Here is a 19,420-nt window from a genome sequence, read left to right as displayed (position 1 = left end):
CACAAAAATGCCACAGGAAAATTTCTATATCAAAGCAGAAGCACAAGTATCAGTAATCTGATTTTAATCTTCATTCAGTTTGTTTGAATGTACCTTGGCTTTAAAAGGCAGTATGACAAGTATAAGCCAGTTGTATCTCTTCATGCTTGAGTGAGTTTTGCCAATACAGGTGCCTAAAATACCCTGGTATATTTCATAATGAGACATGGCATATCTTTGTAAACTCACTTACTTGTACACGCACATATACCTAACATCATATCCCATTCAATCTACAATCCTGATGTCAAACAAGGTAATGATGACAACTGAAAACTTGTGACTCACATTCATAAGAATATGACAAGAACAGGTATATAAACTCAATCAAATTGAATACAAAACATGTATGCATGTGAAATGATTGACATTCACAAATGGTAATCAAGCTTCTGCTACTTCTGTTGTGATCCTCAAACTTTACTGTAACAAAAACTATATTCAAAATAAAATGACATTAACACTGTAATACACAAACACACACAAACACACACACAAAAAAACCAACAACAACAACAACTTGTGTTCTAACTGTCCTATTTTCTCTACCATAGTTTCTACACTTGGGAAGAGAACTGTATGCACTTACAACTCAGTACCACTCTGGCTCAATGCAACTCTTCTTATTCTTTAACCTGTGCTTATTTTTCTTCTGTCCTGTATGTCCTTGCACATTTGTGTGTCCATAGCCATGTAATTTTCATATGTACATGTTGCTCCTTATTTTACAACATAGTATACATGCCGTTCCTAGCATATCATTTGGAACTGAAATTGAGAAATGTCCATATTAATGCAATTGCAGATATATCAAAATCAACTAAACAGCTGGGGGGGGGGGGGGGGGGGGGGGTGATTACACTTTCAAGGACACATCCAAGTCTGAGCTGGAGGTTTTTAGGGTCCTATTGGTATCATAATATCCCCTTAACAGACTTGGGGTCAGAGCAATGTCCATTTGTTCTGGGTTTGTTTGTTTGATTTTTTTTTTCTTTATTTTGTACTGGCCTGCAATGCTCTTAAAGAATCAAACTAATGCTATGAATACACACATCACTTCTTGTAAACCTGTCTTCATTTTCAAGCTTCTATGTAAAACAGCTGAATGATAAGAATCCATACCAGAGACTCACTGACTACCCTTGACCAATGATATGAATCCATACCACAGACTCACTGACTACCCTTGACCAATGATTAGAATAGATCCCACAGACTCACTGACTACCCTTGACCAATGATATGAATCCATACCACAGACTGACAGGCTACCCTAGATCAATGATTAGAATAGATCCCACAGACTCACTGACTACCCTTGACTAATGATTAGAATCATACCAGAGACTCACTGACTACCCTTGACCAATGATTAGAATCATACCAGAGACTCAGTGCCTACCCTTGACCAATGATTAGAATCATACCACAGTCTCACTGACTACCCTTGACCAGTGAAGAGAAGACGCTGTCCTCTCTAGAGAGAAGATTGTCAGGTGAATCATACTCAATGACTTCTCCATCTGAGAGCACCAAGATGGAGTCTGAGTTCAGAATGGTAGCGATGCGATGCTGCAGGGGAGAAAACAAGATTATGATACATATAAAATAAGATTTAAACATGCCTTTATATTCCCTACCCTTCTTCTACTGTAAAACCCTGGCCCAAATAAATGAAGACATGACACAACATTAGTAGTACCAAAGATTGAATAAAACATGTGTGCATGAGAGGGAACAGAATGACTGCTGAAGAATGAGAAAAATCTGATGGAACTCTGAAAAAGATCCACTGATAACAAAATGGAAGTGACACAAAGATTAAAGTGGCAATCATGACAGTCAAACGAAAATAATTATCGTACGCTTGAGTCCAATGAGTTCATCAAGTGTAGTTTATAGGAAACATACTTCAAAGTTTATAGGAAAAATGTTTCAAGGTTTATAGGAAACATGTTTCAAGAAACAGCAATGAGCTCCTTAATGATTATCAAGGCATGTCCTTTGATTGGATACTAAGTTTGCACGAAATTCAAACTTTTTTTTTGTTTTAAAAGTGTAACATGCTCACATTTCCCCCAGTATATGTGTCAAGTAAGCATCACATTCTATTGCAAGCTTCTCCTTTCTTTCATAATCATGTAAGAAAGTTGCCCTCCTTTAATTCATAAAATGAACTGGAAACATGCAGACTGAACAGGACAGCTGGATGCTATCTTTAGAAGTTTATAATACAGTGTAGTCAAATACATCAAAGGAATGCACTGTATTATCAACAGAGGCTGATCCGGCTCAGATATTTTTTTTCATTCAACTAACTGTTACCAAGACAAAATCATCTAGCTGTGATGCAATATGACTTCTCATTATCAACATACGAAACTGACTAATGGATGAAGGGGTAAACTATCTACATCGATTCATATTGTATTTACATACAAACTTTTAAAGAAATAAAATATTACATTGAAAATAGGCTATTTTACCCAAACCACAGAGTCAACATTTTACTTACAGCAATTGTAAGAACAGTCTTCTGAGCAAAAGCAGTGGCCACGACATCCTGTAGAATTTGGTCCTGGCAAATGGATAGAAAACACACAGGGCACATATCAAATATGGGAATGTGAGACATATTTATAATAATAACAACAATAACAACAATAATAATAATAACAATAGTAAAAGTAGTAGTAGTAGTAGTAGTGATGATGATGATGATGATTATAATGACAACAACAACAACAACAACAACAACAACAACAACAACAACAACAACAACAACAACAACAACAACAACAACAACAACAAGGTTAGGACCAGAGGGCCCTGTCATTCTTATGACCCTAGCATTGCCTGGTACCCATTTATAACACCTGGGTCAAGAGGGACACATATGGGTAAAGCTCTGGCCTTGATTTGAACTCGGGTCCTCTGATTGGGAGTCAGGAATCTTTATCCACTATACCACAGTGTCTCCTACACATGTACAGGAGTCTTAAATGGGTATGGTATACACTGGTCACACTCACCGTTTGCATGTCAATGGATGCTGTGGCTTCGTCCATGATGAGGATTTGTGAGTTTCGCAAGAACGCCCTCGCGAGGCAGAACAACTGACGCTGTCCCACACTGTAATTCTCACCTCCTTCCGTGACCTTCGACTCTACAAAGTCAGCGACAGAAAAGACAGCATTAAGACAATGAGTTGAAATACCTGTACTTGGGATTAACCTGCTTGGGATATAAGACTTTTCTGAATATTTATTGGTAAACTCTATCCAAAAGGCATCACAGCAAAAGTCATGAAGAAAATGTACATCACCACAAAAAATCAAACTCACAGCTCTGCCTAGTTACAATGTATCTTTCATTCAAATTACCTCACAGACTTACTATGCTTTTTTCCTTATGGCCACAAAGAGCAGTGATCTACCTCTACATAACCACATTCAAGACTGAATTGGCCTGATCAGGGAATCAGAAAATACATCATTTTTATCAGCATATCAAGTGAGAGTAATATTGATTCCTATTAATACTGATAACATATCTAGACTTGACCAAAGTAAAGGAGAGGGTAACTACTAAATAATTAAAAGATTCAATTCTATGGATAGAGGTCTCACCTAATCCCTCTTCCAGCTGGCCGACCACTTCCTTGAGCTGAGCGATCTCCAGGGCTTCCCACAGCTCCTGGTCTGTGCGTCGACTCTCTGGGTCAAGGTTTCGTCTGTGACAAGATTATTTAGAGATGACAGCTAGATATCAACATGCCCACATCCTTCACTCAATCTAAATATCTCAGACTCGTTCAGATCCATTTTAGGCATGACTTACACTGCATGTTTCTGCACATGTAGACAGATTGTGCTAGTGTGATCTATCATTGCTATAAACTTCAAGAGGACATCTGATAATAGCGAGTCTGCTGGTAAGTGATACAACAAACTTGGGAAAGCCCCTTTTCATAATGGGAAAATTTGGGTATGCACATTGTTGTAAGCTTTATTGCAAATCACACCAGCATTACTATGACATATTATTGCCTTCATATTTGGGGCAAAAAGTCATGTATTAGCCCTTGAAACTTTGAATAATGAAAACAGGCTACCACTGTAATACAATCTTCTCCTTTGCATGATAATCATCAACTATATGTTCAAAATTCAGTTGATGAATCTTAATGACATAAGTTATCTACATCTGAGAAATTACATCTATATAGATTTCTTTACACACACCAGCACCACTGCTTTTAAATAATGCCTACCCAGACTCTCACATTTCAAACAAACAAACAAACAAACAAACAAACAAACAAACAAACTCTGCAGTTGAAAAAAAAAAGGAAATTAGTCTTTATCCAAAGAAAGTATCCTCTGGAAAACCATTCTCATTGTAAATTTACCCAACATAAAGAAAAGGTGTGATTTTTAGCTTTAACATCAAATTGCAACAAAAATTTCAAAGTTACAAGCATCAGAGGTTCTTGCCACTACAACGGCAATACACATGGCCACTTGGCCTGCCAGTCTGCTGCAACTTAACGGCTATCACATTACAAAGCTTGGGAAGCTAAATACGTGTTTAGTGTGTGGCCATGCAGAGAATTTTAAAATGGAATGGGAGTCATGTGACAATAGTCAAAATAATTTTTTCTGCAGAGTGTTCTCATCACAAAATGTCACTGTAAACTTTTTCCTTAATCATACTCAAGTCTGCCATGTTTTGGCTTGTGTTTGAGACTGTTGCCTAGCACCTTTCACCCTCATGTTACAAACTTTTTAGTGACAGTGTGCATTGTCTCTTTATGAATTTCACCTTCCTACCTAAATCCTGACATTTTCCAGGAAATATCTTAAGCTACTGTTTCATGATGCAAACAAGATATCAATCAATGCAAGCAGAGAAACTTTGCATTGTCAGGAGCTTGTGATTAAATACAAAATTGTGTTTGCTAGTGATAGTACATAGCAGCCTGTGCTATTACGGCAAAACCATTGGGTTCCATTGTGAAACCCTAACACTGACAGTACTGTGTTGTCGTGACTGACCTGATGGTTCCTGTGAAGAGGACTGGGTCTTGGGGAATGATGGACAAACGTTGGCGAAGAACGGTCAGGGGAACGGTTGCCACGTCAATGCCATCAATCAAGATGCGTCCTATTTGATGATAGGATAAGACAACAAATCAACAAGGAAAAGTAGAAATTACGCGGTGCGTAAAATATGTCCCCGCCGGAAGTAGCACTTAGTAGCAAAATGTACAATATAGGTAAAAAGATCAAGGTCAAAGGTGAAAGAAGTCAAGGGTCAAAATTCTATGTAGAAGTTTTGAAGCCCTCACCTAGTGCCATCACATAAAGCAAACGGAATCGAAATCGGGTTAGAAATGGCGAAGGAGTAGCATTTTGTAGCCAATGTACAATATAGGTAAAAAAAATCAAGGTCAAAGGTCAAAGAAGTCAAAGGTCAAAATACTGTGTAGAAGTTTTGAAGCCCTCACCTAGTGCCATCACATAAAGCAAACGGAATCGAAATCGGGTTAGAAATGGCGAAGGAGTAGCATTTGGTAGCAAAATGTACGATACAGGTCAAAAATCAAGGTCAAAGGTCAAAGAAGTCAAAGGTCAAAATTCTGTGTAGAAATTTTGAAGCCCTCACTTAGTGCCATCACTTAAAGCAAACGGAATTGAAATCGGGTAACAAATGGCGAAGGAGTAGCATTTTGTAGCAAAATGTAAAATATAGGTCAAAAATCAAGGTCAAAGGTCAAAGAAGTCAAAGGTCAAAATTCTGTGTAGAAGTTTTGAAGCCCTCACCTAGTGCCATCACATAAAGCAAACGGAATCGAAATCGGGTTAGAAATGGCGAAGGAGTAGCATTTTGTAGGCAATGTACAATATAGGTCAAAAATCAAGGTCAAAGGTCAAAGAAGTCAAAGGTCAAAATTCTGTGTAGAAGTTTTGAAGCCCTCACCTAGTGCCATCATATAAAGCAAACGGAATCAAAATTGGGTTAGAAATGGCGAAGGAGTAGCATTTTGAAGCAAAATGTACAATATAGGTCAAAGGTCAAGGTCAAAGGTCACAACTGAAATTCTGTATAGAAGTTTCAAAGCTCCCATGTATTGCTATCATATAAAGCAAACAGAATCAAAATCGGGTTAGAAATGGCGAAGGAGTAGCATTTTGAACATTTTGATCACACACGGACGCACGGACAGACGGACAGACGGACACACGGACACACGGACACACGGACACACAGACACACACACGTACGGCGCCCGTTTCATAGTCCCCTGCTCGAACTCGTTCGGCGGGGACAAAAACATGAATACATAGATCATACAAGAGATATGCCATTTACATTACACTGATAGCAATTCTCAGTATCACCAATACCTAGGTGTCATGCGCAGAGCAGCGTTTAAGATGCATTATGGGATAGCTCACGGGACAAACTTGCCCCAGTTTTGGCAGCGCATGCACTCAGATCACGCTCTGTCTTTATCCAGAGGTATTTTTTGTTGAAGATTTCTCGCTTTCAATCATGTGACCAGCACATCGAAGCATTGCAGTAGTGAACCATGACTCTAGTGTCTGCAAATCGGTAAAACTTAGAAACTTTCAACTCTTTCAAGCTGAATTAATGTAAAATGAGGAATGTTCGCATGCATTTTAATTTCGAAAATTTCGCGAGCAGCAACATTCGCGAAATTAAAATGCAGGCGAAAGTTCTTGCCTACACAATATGCATTGGATGCCAGTGGCAAGTCGTGAAAATTTCATGCTGCGAGAAAGGCCGTCGGCTCCAATTCGTGAAATTTTCATGCCGCGAATATGTCATGTTTTACAGTATAGTCAAGAAAAAAGGGGGTAACAATGGAAGAGCAAACAAATAACTCCAACGAATCGTATGGGAACTGCGACTCGCGTGAGACAACCGAAAGCAACAAGGGCACCGAGGAATCCCATGGTGCATCTGTGACAGAGCTCTTCAGCGTGTGCAGAAATTTTCTGCGCATTGGTGATACCGAGAATTGAATCTGGCAGGATAGCATCTTGCTCATGAATACTGTGTACACCATATATTTAGCGAGTCTAAATTTTCGCGAATCGGGACTTCCCAACAATTTCACGAGTGGTTAAATTTGCGAAAGTGGAGTACCATCCTGAACCAAGAAATGTGTACGTGGGCGTCACACTCATATCGGGATCAGAGTCATTATTTTCGCGTTTCTTTAATTTCGCGAACAGCACCTGACTCATGAAATTTGCAAAAAATAAAAACATCACAAAATATTTGCCGTACACAGTCCTCTACAATCTCCTGACACGAATGAGACGTAGAGGATACAACTAAAGTTTACACTTTTTTTTAATAGCTGTGTAATAACATTTTGAGTGACTACTGCAGTCACCAAACTACAGAAAAATAAATCCATCCATAATCATAACTGAAGCAGTATGGTGGGAGAAGCTTGTGTACCTAAATAATCCAGTTATCCACAAATAAATACAATGGTGATGAAACCAATCACTTCAAAGAAGGGTACAAGAGTAAACATTGACTTGATTTATCACCCTATTTACATCAAGAGTCCTAGCTTTACTGCACGGTAGCTTCAAATAGTACTGTAAAACTAGAAATTTCAGCAAGAAGGGAACTTTTGTGAATTTAGCAAGGAGCCAAGATTTGTGAAAGCAAAATCCATTAAAAAGGTTTTGTCTACAAAATGCATTGAATGCCAGTGACAATTCACATAGTTTCATGCTTCGAAAAATTCATGAAAGTTTCATGCTGTGAATGTTTGTGGTTTTACAGTATTCTCTCTATTCCATACCACTGGTATTTAATCCCTCCGCGACCCATCCCCCCCCCCCCCCCAACCATCTCATCCACTTACCAAAAAAAAATTAAAATAAGCAGTCTCAAAGAATGACAATGACTAGAGGGACTTCTTCATCCCCTTACTCACCCTTGAAGATATCAATGATTCTGAAGAGGGCAAGGGTCAAGGAAGACTTGCCACTTCCTGTACGTCCACAGATGCCCACCTAGGGAAACAAACCAGAAGTTCCAAATCATGAAACTATAGCACATACTAAGGAAGGATGTAACATATCTCTCACTCTCATGCTACTTTTATTTGGCACTTCCTGGAATATGATCCAAACCTAATGTTGTATATAAAACAGGTCTGTAAGAGAGTATTTCCTCTGCTGAATGATAGTTTACCCATTAGCAGGCAGCTGAACAAATATCAGTGGTTTTAATGGTTAGAATCTTTCTCCACAGCATGTCCCAGTGACTAATCATTTAATCCCTTTTTCTTTTTTTTTCTATGAATCTGCACCTCCTAACACTTCCTTTTCTCAGTAACTCTTTGGATGGGGTATGATGGTCCAATTTCACCAATTTATACATTATCTAAAAGCTTAAAGCTTACTCTTTTAAACTATGTAGAAAAATGGAAATTCATTTTGGTCGACTATACGTGGGGTTTTGAAATGGTCACATCTATATCTGATTCTTAAAGGATTTTAATCCCTTTAATCTAAAATGTCTTCTTTGGGGGCAAGATTTGCTAAAATAAATGTCACACAAACTCTGGATTCCTGTTACAATGATTTCACATAAGTCAATAACACAAAATCCTATGGTTAACCATTGTACAGAAATGTACTCTGAGTAATTAAGCTTACCATCTAACCTCTTTCATGACAAAAAGATCATAATCCTCATTGTAGACTCTGTCATTTGTGAAGTGTAATAAGATTTATACCAAATTTGACAGATATCATGTTCATTTCACATCCATTGGATCTCTTTTTCTGTTGAGAGAACTCCCCCATGTGCATCTCCTTGTATCAAATTAAGAAATAATACACAATGGCTGGCAAGACATATTTTGAAACAGATGAAAAAATCACATGACAAACCTTCTCGCCTGCCCTGATGTTGACTGAGACATCTCGTAGGACTGGGTCGAGATCGCTGGCATACCGGACACTGATACTATCCACAGAGATCTGACCACGATGAGGCCAGTTTGGTGGTGGTTCCAGACCTGACATAGGAGCAAATGTTTGAATTCCAGTCGTAACACTGCCATGATAACTTCTTTAGTGGGAACTTTCCTTAGAAGACGATTACTGACACTTTGACAACCACATAACAATTTATGACATGTCATCTGTAGATGTTCCTTGGCTACAAGGACAGCACTGATGAAAGTTTAAACCAATCCACTCATTTTTTTAACTCGTTGAGAAATAACTGATTTTGCTACAACACGCATTTCCCATAGACAATTGCCAGAGTATACTTGGGCCTCATCCTCAACAGGTTAAACTGCAAGGGCAGATATATATTCCTGGGTGGCAGTAAATATAAAATGCAGTTTTTCTTTTAATCTAATATGATAATTTCAGAATTAGATATTACACTTGAGCTTATACTATGACATAAATATCAGGTATTGTACAATACAATTCTCAACAGATTCTGCATTTCTTTTCAGTTCAGTTCAGTTTATTCAAACCAAATCAAACATGACAAAAATACAAGACATAACTGCAAAACTTTAGAATGATAGGTTTGGGACCCCAGTGAAGCACAGCTTGTAGTCGGGGCCCCTTTACACAATACACTGCAGTATATGTCAGGGTGTAACATGTTTACATGGAGTATAACATATGTACAAATTATACAACATAATAAATGCAGACAAGTACACGTATACCACCTCCCCCATACACAACACACACACACACACTCACACACACACACACACATACACACATGCATGCACACTTCACACATGGCTACCTCATCTCATTTTTCTACATTCATGTACCTAATTTCAATCTGTCGAAAAGGTGTCTTTTACACAAAATTTTGAATCGAGACAGTGTAGTGGAATTAATTATATTACGGGGCAACTTATTCCACTCTTTAACACAGACTATTCTGAATGAATTTAAGGTAGTTTGTGTTCTTGCATATGGCTGATGGATGACGGTGTTGAATGACTAGCAAAAAGGAGCTCCCAACACAAAGGACATCCAAACATCACTTCACCCCCCCCCCCAATAAAAAACAACAATAACCCAAACTATAACTACTTGTTAAAGAAAGAAAAGAAAAAACTACGAAGAGGAAGACATCATCTTACCTTCATACTTCTCTTTGCTGAGAGAACTGTAAAACTGGACTCGCTCCACTGCATTCATCTGCATCTCTGTGTCAGCAGCACTACGAACCACCCAGTTCAAATACCCTGATACCTAACATTTCACCAACACAAAACATGATTGAGCAATTGGCATCATTCATTCGTGATCAATATTTTGACAAAACTTAATCTGCTTATTTCCTACGCAACAGAATTTCAGACTTCTTGACCTCTGACCTCATTCACATTCTGCCTTGAATAAGTGATGAGTTTCTTCATGATCTAACTATGAACAACATCTTACTTAACTGCACTTAACCCGTTGAGGACGGTTTGATTTTGGTACAACACACATTTCCCATAGACACCTGCCCGAGTATACTTGGGACTCGTCCTCAACGGGTTAATAACATCTGAGTAACTCTATATAAATTAAGTTTGAGTGTCTAATCTTGACCTTGAGGCTTTGACCTGCAATGTCCTGCCACATTCCAACCATTTCCTAGCGTTGATGTAAAAGCAAACACAGCATATTGAATGAATGTATTAAACATATCTGTAGAACAGACATCTAGGTGTATATAAACGAAGTGATGAATTAAAGGTAATTTATAATGCCTCTAGAATGATTTATTGACGCATAAGAACAGTGCTGGCATTACTCCCCATCTCAATTCTGACAAACAGAAGGAAATTCCACCAAACTTTTACAGCAGAATGTCAATGGAAGACACGTAATGGTTTCAAGATAAGACTGACACAGAATGTAACTGAGCAAACGGACATGAGAACATCACCTGAAGTTTCACAAATCAATTGATTTTTAATTAATTATGATTGATTTAATGTGATTTAGACTCTTAACAAAATGAATGGAAAGTGTTTTACCTGGAGGGCATAGCTGATTGCAAGACCAACTTCACTGGGAGGTGTGCCCTTAAGCACAGCAGAAATACTGGTAGTTAATCCTGCCAGTAGAACTATAATAGCTCCTATAAAATCCTGCACACAAATGAAAAAATAAAAATGAATACTCAGTGTCCTGGTATCATTTCTTCTACATGATGACTAGGTTGACAAAGATATCGATGACAAGGGATGGTACAGAATTGGTGGAGATGAGAATTTGGCTTTTAACCTCTTGCGAGATACAAGTACCAAGGAAACGCTTATGATGTAGCACAGAACATACCATTTTAAGAGAAATTCAAAGTTTATTTGATGAAAATCGGGTTTGGAATGACTGAAACATCCAAAAACAAAGTAAAACAAAGCAATCCTAGTAAAGTGTGGGTCCCACACTTTACTAAAATCGCTCTTTTTTAGATATCTCAGCCATTTCAAAACCTATTTTTATCAAATAAACGTTGAATTCCTCATAGAATTACATGCTCGGCCATATTTCATAAGCTGTTTCTCATTATCTCACCAAAAAATGTTAGAAACCTGAAATTAGGTCTCAACCAAAACTGTACGATCCCTTTAGCTATCATCACCATCATCATCATCCCTGCATGCAATGTGAAAAGATTGGACTGAGATATTAAGACAAATGAATATCATTTACAGTATTTTGTAGCTAAAGATTGGGTCAAGACAAATAAATTCTCATTGGAGCATATGCAAATGAGGATGTACATGAATATCAATGTATTTACATTTCTAGTAACCTTGTGATATATTCTAGATTGATTATGTAAAGGCTACATTAGGAAGATTGAAATGGAAAATATTACTCTATAATTTGTTATTTTTGCATATAGATATTTTCACAAATGAGGTCACAGACATTTTCGCGAAATGTTGTTTTCACGCTTTTGACAACAACACTATCATTAGCACACTAATGCCTGTCAGTCTGAGATATTTTGCGTGTTGTTAAATTCACCGTCCAAAAGTGATTTGCAAAATAGGCTAACATTAAACCCTTGCCCCAAAAAATAGCTTATACAGTAAGTTGCTCCCTAAAGTCTGTACTTTTGTCCTTCCCACATTTCCATCTTGCAAATATATATTTTGGACTCTCATTTTATTTGTCCAGTACTTCTACAGTGCTCTTCAATACTGTCACTCAAGGAAAAGCCAAATCAGATACTGTAAAACAAGATATTTTGGCAGCATAAAATTTTTTGCGAATTGGAGCCGACGGCCTTTTTCGCAGCATGAAATTTTTGAGAGTTGCCTCAAACATTCAACGATATAGTGTAGACAAGAACTTTCATGTGCACTTGAAATTCGTGAATCATGGCTCTCGCAAAATTTTGAGAAATTAAAATACACATGAACGTTCCTCGTTTTACAGTATAAGGATACACTTTGGGTCAAACCCAATGGTGGCTCACAACAAATTACAGAATGTAAGACCTGTACAAAATATCATACATGCCAAAATATGGGATTGAGGTAGTAGACAGTTAAAGAGGAGAAGCTGGTGTAGAAAAAAAAAAAAAAAGGTCTTCACTTACTAGTCTCACTCCCAGCCACCTGTTTGCTGTCTGAAGGTAGAGATAGGCAGTGTTATTGACATTGATCCTTTCCATGATGGTGCGATAGAACCGTTTCTGTGTTCTGGTGTAGATTAGAATTAGACAAATGTTCCACATAAACACTTACAGAAGAACAGGCAACCAAAGATTACCAAAGGCATCATGTCACCTAATAGTACATCCACCTGGAATAAATTTTGCAAGCAAGCAATCAGTTGCCAATGTCATCAAAAAACTTTGCTAAATGCAAGCAAAATAGACGCCAACTCACATCCATAATAAGGTTATCTTGTAAATGTTGTTACTTGTAGAGTGCAAACAAAAAAAGGAATTGTTACGGAAAACTTTGAATTTTCTCCTTGGAAAGGAAAGAACAGAAAACACTAACTCATTCTGTAGACATGAAACAAAAATGTTAAGTATAGATTCCATGAGTACATAATATCATGCTACAGAAATACAATACAGGCAATTCCTGTTTGAGACCTCAATCTAGTTTTTTAAGAAAAGACTAGTATCTCCATAAAGTTGAAGGATATTAAACAGTTTTTCTTTTCTGTTTTTCCCCCTTGCATTTGGGACATCTATAATCATGGGCAGGAAAGTGTATGAATCATTAAACTTTATGCAATAATCAGAACTAATCACAAAACCATTCCCCCTGTTAAGAGTCAAGGCCGCAACCTTCAGAAGCAGAAGGAAATAAAGGCTAACTCATGAAAAACCAGCTGTGTTTCTAAGAATAACATATGTATACTACATTAGAGACAGGCAACTTTGTGTGTACAGGTAAGAAGGGAAACGGCAGAGCCACCACCAAAATATAAACAACTTAAACAGGAAAGTGGGTCATTGAAGGACAGGAAGAGATGCAGGATATTCATATTTGTACCGCCTGAGTGTGGCCAGATTGGTTAGAGTTTCAGAGAAATAAGTGAATTCTTACTTCTGCACCCTGATCGTTGTCAGACTGTGTAAAGAGTTTCAGAGAAATAGGAATATTCTTACTTGTATGCTCTGATGGTGGCCAGACCAGTGAGAGTTTCAGAAAAGTAGGCAAACACCGGAGATTTGGTCACACTGTCCAAACGCTGCAGCTCCCTGGTGTGAAAAAAAGATAAAAGAAATATCTTTCACTGGATCACTACACTAACTCTGTCTTGCTCAGTTATAACAAATGATAAACATGTGTAGGGGGAGGGTAAATTGGGTGACTAGCATGTATTTTGATATAACGATGAATTCATGTACACACATGTCAGAGTTTTCAGCTTTTAAACAACGGTATGAAGTGTAATTATCATTGACACAATATTTGCTCCTGCAACAATTGCTCCTGGTCTTATTTTCTCCACAGACTTAGGATTAGGGATAGGGTTGTGATATGGTTTTTAGGTTTAGTTTGATGTGACGATTAGGATGATGGTTAAGGCTTTATGTTTGTGGGTAGATTTTATGTTTGGCTGAGTGTGCACAATTTTCATGGGAGCAACTGTCACAAGAGCAAATGTCACTGAATAGTAATTTCCGACTCCATTTTCCATTCCAATAACTTGAAAGTCTATTGTTTTGTTCCCTTTTGTAACACAGCAAAAGTGTGTGCATATTGTCCCATACAACACAAAGCTAAATGCTATATGTGAGCTAATTCTTGAAGAGATGACATTTTGCAGTGTTAATGTTCTTTGGCAGATATGGATGGACTGTTCAATACAAGACATCCTAGTTTTTGCTTTTGTAAATTTAGCTGTGAATGATCACTATAACTGTCTCATATGATGATTAGAACTTGCAGTTAAAAGAATATCCTTTACTGAGAACACATTAGTGAAGTTACAGTGCACTAGAACACTGACAATCATATTTGCCAACTGCACATAATTCATGAAAATAATCATGTCATGAAAATAATCATGTGTAGAAATACAACAGACCTTGATGAGGTTATGAAGAAATTCTGAAGGAAGACGTAGGCAATGCTGACAGGAGCCACGACCGCCAGGAAGATGGGAGTGACGATGGCATTGACTATGATGGCTGAGAGACAGTTCATGAGACTGCCAATGAGACCATTCAGGGTATTGATCAATCTCTGTGGACAGAGGGGGTTAAAGGTCAGAGGAGGTCAAAGGTGAGAGGACGTGGTTTCAGCTTGGTTGTATCATTCCTGTAACAAAGATTTTATTTTGAAAATACTAGCAGTCTTGGAACAAATTACACAAATACTGCAATGCTACTTCTAAACATATGAACTTTCCTGTGCCATGAGATTTCAATGCCCTTTTTCTTATGTATGTGCATTCTTTTTTCAAATAACCTCCATTATTACTTGCATGAAACCTTGTCACTTTATTGCCATCATATGAAATACAAAACATCTAATTATCTACAGGGAAAGACGTCACGTAAGACCTACTAAAGCGAGTCTCACTTTAAATAGAAAACACTAATATCTCTCACTACATTGTTTACCATATCAATCAGCTGTGTGTCATTGGAGAACCGATTCATGATGCGTCCAGTTGGGGTTGTGTCAAAGAACCTGTTTATAACAACAACAACAAAAAGAGAGGAATTTGCATTTTCTCAACTCTTCCAGAACATGCAGATTTTGGTGATACACTGAGACATATTAATACAGCCTAGTATTCATTATCACTCATAATCCACATTATCCAAGAGGCACATTTACTTATGAGATTCAAATGATATTCACTGACGTCAGATTTCAGAACACACAAGCAGCTGTAGGCCCTAACCAAGTTGGCCACACTTTACATAAGTAATGGCCAGCGCCATACTGGCTTTTGCTCGGTGACATGTATTGTGAATGAACATTTGGAACTATGACTGCCTTGGTACAGTTCCTTTGTGCTAGAGGAATCACTACAAATGGTTATTTGATAGAAAAACTTGTTAAATTTGCCAGAGTTGTGGTTGATACAGAGCTGCTGGTAAACCCTACTCTTTTCCAGGCCTTTTGCTGCATTCTCTAGTTGGCTATCTGTTGCTTGAGAGAACTCACTACGGCTGGTATAGGCTGTGAGTTGTTGAAAGTCAATAGTCTACATTGACTTACATAACAAAACGGGAGTATTTCAGTTGGTAACTTAACTGTATTTTGATAGTTTTCTTAACAAAAAAAAAGAAAGGTTTGTCTTCTACAACAGAAGGCATGCCTCAAAAGAAAATATCAAGTGTTTGCAAAAGCGTGAAGGTCTGCCAACATTCCCACATCCACATCAGGGAGATTCCACACAGCAATCAGGGAGATATCTGTGTGTTACATGCATTTCAATGGGCAAAAATAATTATTCCAAAATCAGGGAGATTTTGATAAATATTCTCTTATTCAGACATGAACAGATTTTAATATTTTCAGGGAGACTCCTGCCGAATCAGGGAGACTTGGCAACTCTGAGCGTGTCACTGTGGAAAGGAGCAGCCTGCTGTAACATAGTACAGCACACTATAGGTCTAATTTGCTTTATTCCAAAGGTGAGAGAATCCAAGCCAGAAGCAAGTATTGACATAGTCCTACCTCATGGGCACCCTAATGATGGTATGGAGCATGGCCAGGTGTAGCCTGCGGGCAGCAATGAGGGAAGAGACTACTAGGAGAGTGGAGCTCAGCAGCTGGGTGATGATGGTTCCAAACGACAGGCCTGCGTAGCCACCAATCCAGAAACCTAGATCGTCCTCCGCTGTATCCTGTCATTCGTTTTCACAGATGAAAAAAGCATTGAAAGTTATTGCATCTGTTACACCTCTTTGACTGAAAAGAGAAATGCAAGGACTTAAGAAGACAAGTTTGAAGAGAGTATTGTAATAAGAGTTGACAAAGAGCAAGTCACTGTTCTCTTGTCATGGTACATCATAAGACTTTGTGTCAAAAGGTCAAAATGATGCCCACAACACCACAATTCAGACTATTGGATTAAACAGTTGCAGCACAAACTTGCTAGTCATTTGAAGTCGTTTTCAGAAAACTCTGCATCTGATGAATATATACCTACAATGATGATTAAGTTTGGTATAGACCAACCCTACTTCAGATGTTTGGAGTGGGTTTATCACAGCATGGTCAATTATTCTAAATTGTGATTATTAAAGCAAATTTGCAATTTGTTATAGCAACTTTTATTACATAAAATCACATTTCAAGTTTGTTTCTACATTCCACTGTGGTAACAAGGGAGTTTTATCTTTCTATGATATTTGCGTGTTCCAAATCTGGCAGATGCTCAGGGGAAACTAAAGGACAGGAGGAAAAACAACAGAAACAAACTCACATTCCCAGTGATGTTGAGGTTGGACTCTGACCACGCCGACAGCCAGAAGTTGGTAACAATACGCAGACCAGACTGACTTAGAATGAAGAAGAGTACGATGAAGACGATAGGGTAGGTGATGGCACTGAGGTAGTAGAGATACACCTTGTAGGATACAGATCCTCTCTCCATTTCTTCTTTCTCTATCAGCTGTCCTTCCTCACTGCCTGTGGATTACACAGGGGGAAACACAAACATTTGTTTGGTACATTGCGATTGGTAAAACCCAAGTATAAACAGTGTATACATAATGTTTAACTTGCATGAACTGCAAAACTTTACTTTACAGTAAGCTGAAGTGTGCGGAAGTACAGGCAAGTTTTGCGAAGGTCTGATTTAAAGAGCAAATATTAAGAAAAAAGTGTATCAAATATATTACTATTTTCAGGAAGAGTTAACTTTAAATAAAGGAAAATGAACTCTCCACACTAGGTGTAGCACCACTAAGTCAGAAAGAATGGTAGTTGTTACTCAACATACTGGCAAAAATTTTGGCAAATCTTCCACGATTTCAAAAAGTCAATGTTGTGTCAGTTCTGCAATGCAATTGTCATAGCTTTTGTGAGCATATGTACTACTTAAAGCAGATTTCATATATTTACCACCTACAAATCTTGGTACATTTTATTCCTTTACAGGAGATAAGGTAAACAGTTTTCACTGGTGTGTTTCTTGCAAAAAAGGTAAAAGCAAAAATGCTTTATGATTTCATGCACAAATTTGAACATATTCATTAACTTTAACATGCATTAAAAGCAGCAAGTACAGAAAACAACCCTGAATAAAACAACATGCAACAATAAACAATACAAAATACAAGAAAAATAATCAAACCAATGACACATTAACTGAGAAAATTCATTAAAGGGGACCTCCAGGCTAAGGAACATCTATGTTTTTGCTTTAAAAACATATGCCAAGGAAACAATCTTCCAACAATGTCATTATTTCATAAAGACATGTAGTTTATGACCTGCAAAAAACTACCATACACCACTTCATTTATGCTCAACTTTCAAGAACATGAATTCTTGTATGAATAAGATCACATTAAATCAAACAGTAACCAAACAATCACTACATAAAGGTACGTTCCCACTTAGCCAAGTTCTCATCTAAAGTGATGGCGAGCTAGCGCAAGCCTTAACTCACTTGAACTCAAATTCTTTCCAAATTAACCTAATTGTAGTGGCGAGTCATGGCGAGTTATGGTGAGTTGCCTAAAGGAGGCATTTATTATAACTCAAGTAAAGCTCTACACGTAACTCATGATAACTTGCGCCAACTCGACACGGCTTGGTGTAACTCGGCACAACTCTGCTTGAAGTCGCAAGCAAATCCTCAATTTTGGAGGATTTTTTTTCTTCTTCTTCACGCATTTTCAAGCTTCAAGCAATTCATTACAAGTTATATAGAGTTTATCTCGAGCTTGTTAAGAGTAATGCGAGTGTATTACGAGCTTAGCATGATTTGCAGTGAGATGCAATGAGTTTGTAAAATTTTTGAACATGTTAAAAAATTGAGGACTGGCTCACGACTTCAAGCAGAGTTGTGTCGAGGTACATTGTACGCCAAGCTGTGTCGAGTTGTCACGAATTATCTTAAGTTACATAAAGAGCTTTACTCAAGTTGTCACAGGTGTCTCATTTAGCTAACTCACCATAACTCACCATAACTCACCATAACTCGTTGCTACAACTCGGCTATGAGGGAACCCTGCTCAACTTTATAATATTCTAACAAGACATTTTCATACTACAAGCTGTAGATTATGAGGAATTAGTAGAGGCCTGCAATGTTGGCATCCTGCAAATCAATGCCACTGTTTTGGACACTTGCTGATGTCAGACACAGGCCATACTTTGCTACTTCATGCACCATGTAAGGCAAAAAAGTAAAAATGAGTGCAACATACGTATTTCTCAGAATTGGAATGCTAGCAAAGCTCAGAAAGTAGACAGCTTTTTACATAGAAACAATAAGTTCAGACATGGCAGAGATCAGTGAGTACTTTCCTCATTTCCATCTCCAGCTATAAATTGCTCATCTCCTCAAATTTTGTCCACATATAATGTAAAAGCTGTTATTTCATGAGGGTGAAATATTTGTGAATCACTCTTGGGTCATGAACTTTAAACACAGGAAAATAGTACCACCTGACCTTGATCAAATTAAATTTGTGGCACGTAAATATCAGCGTGCTCATTTCGTGGCATTTGTTGCCTTCTGAGCAGTGGAGAAAACATGGCAATGGCTGCTGATATGCGCACGCTAGTACAGTGTATGTCTAACGTTATGTGCATCTCTCATCAACAAATCTCAAGCATGAGAGAGTGCAACAATCTTGGTTGCTGGGTATACGTATGCCGTATGAATAA

The 19,420-nt window shown here is 37.9% G+C and overlaps 1 protein-coding gene across 1 annotated transcript in view; it reads right to left on the bottom strand.

The window, feature by feature from the left end:
* Positions 1-908: 908 nt before the first annotated feature.
* LOC139717744 (ATP-binding cassette sub-family C member 9-like) overlaps positions 909-19,420 on the bottom strand; it is a 55,108-nt gene continuing 36,596 nt past the window's right edge. Inside the window, exons 18-32 of the mRNA XM_071629248.1 lie at positions 17,004-17,209; positions 16,253-16,422; positions 15,184-15,253; positions 14,646-14,803; positions 13,720-13,812; positions 12,691-12,793; positions 11,114-11,227; positions 10,226-10,337; positions 8,991-9,118; positions 8,027-8,105; positions 5,097-5,205; positions 3,669-3,772; positions 3,072-3,205; positions 2,555-2,617; positions 909-1,611 (exon numbers count right to left, since the gene is read on the bottom strand). Coding sequence (XP_071485349.1) covers positions 1,474-1,611; positions 2,555-2,617; positions 3,072-3,205; positions 3,669-3,772; positions 5,097-5,205; positions 8,027-8,105; positions 8,991-9,118; positions 10,226-10,337; positions 11,114-11,227; positions 12,691-12,793; positions 13,720-13,812; positions 14,646-14,803; positions 15,184-15,253; positions 16,253-16,422; positions 17,004-17,209 — 1,781 coding nt within the window. The 3' untranslated portion in view covers positions 909-1,473. The remainder of the gene's footprint in view (positions 1,612-2,554; positions 2,618-3,071; positions 3,206-3,668; positions 3,773-5,096; positions 5,206-8,026; positions 8,106-8,990; positions 9,119-10,225; positions 10,338-11,113; positions 11,228-12,690; positions 12,794-13,719; positions 13,813-14,645; positions 14,804-15,183; positions 15,254-16,252; positions 16,423-17,003; positions 17,210-19,420) is intronic.

The sequence above is a fragment of the Diadema antillarum genome, unplaced genomic scaffold (assembly GCF_040938485.1).
Source record: "Diadema antillarum isolate AM-2024a unplaced genomic scaffold, OU_Dant_1.0 scf00000081, whole genome shotgun sequence".
In the NCBI taxonomy this organism is placed as follows: Eukaryota; Metazoa; Echinodermata; class Echinoidea; order Diadematoida; family Diadematidae; genus Diadema; species Diadema antillarum.
Note: the sequence above shows the minus strand (reverse complement) of the source record. Positions and strands in the feature narration are given on the sequence as shown.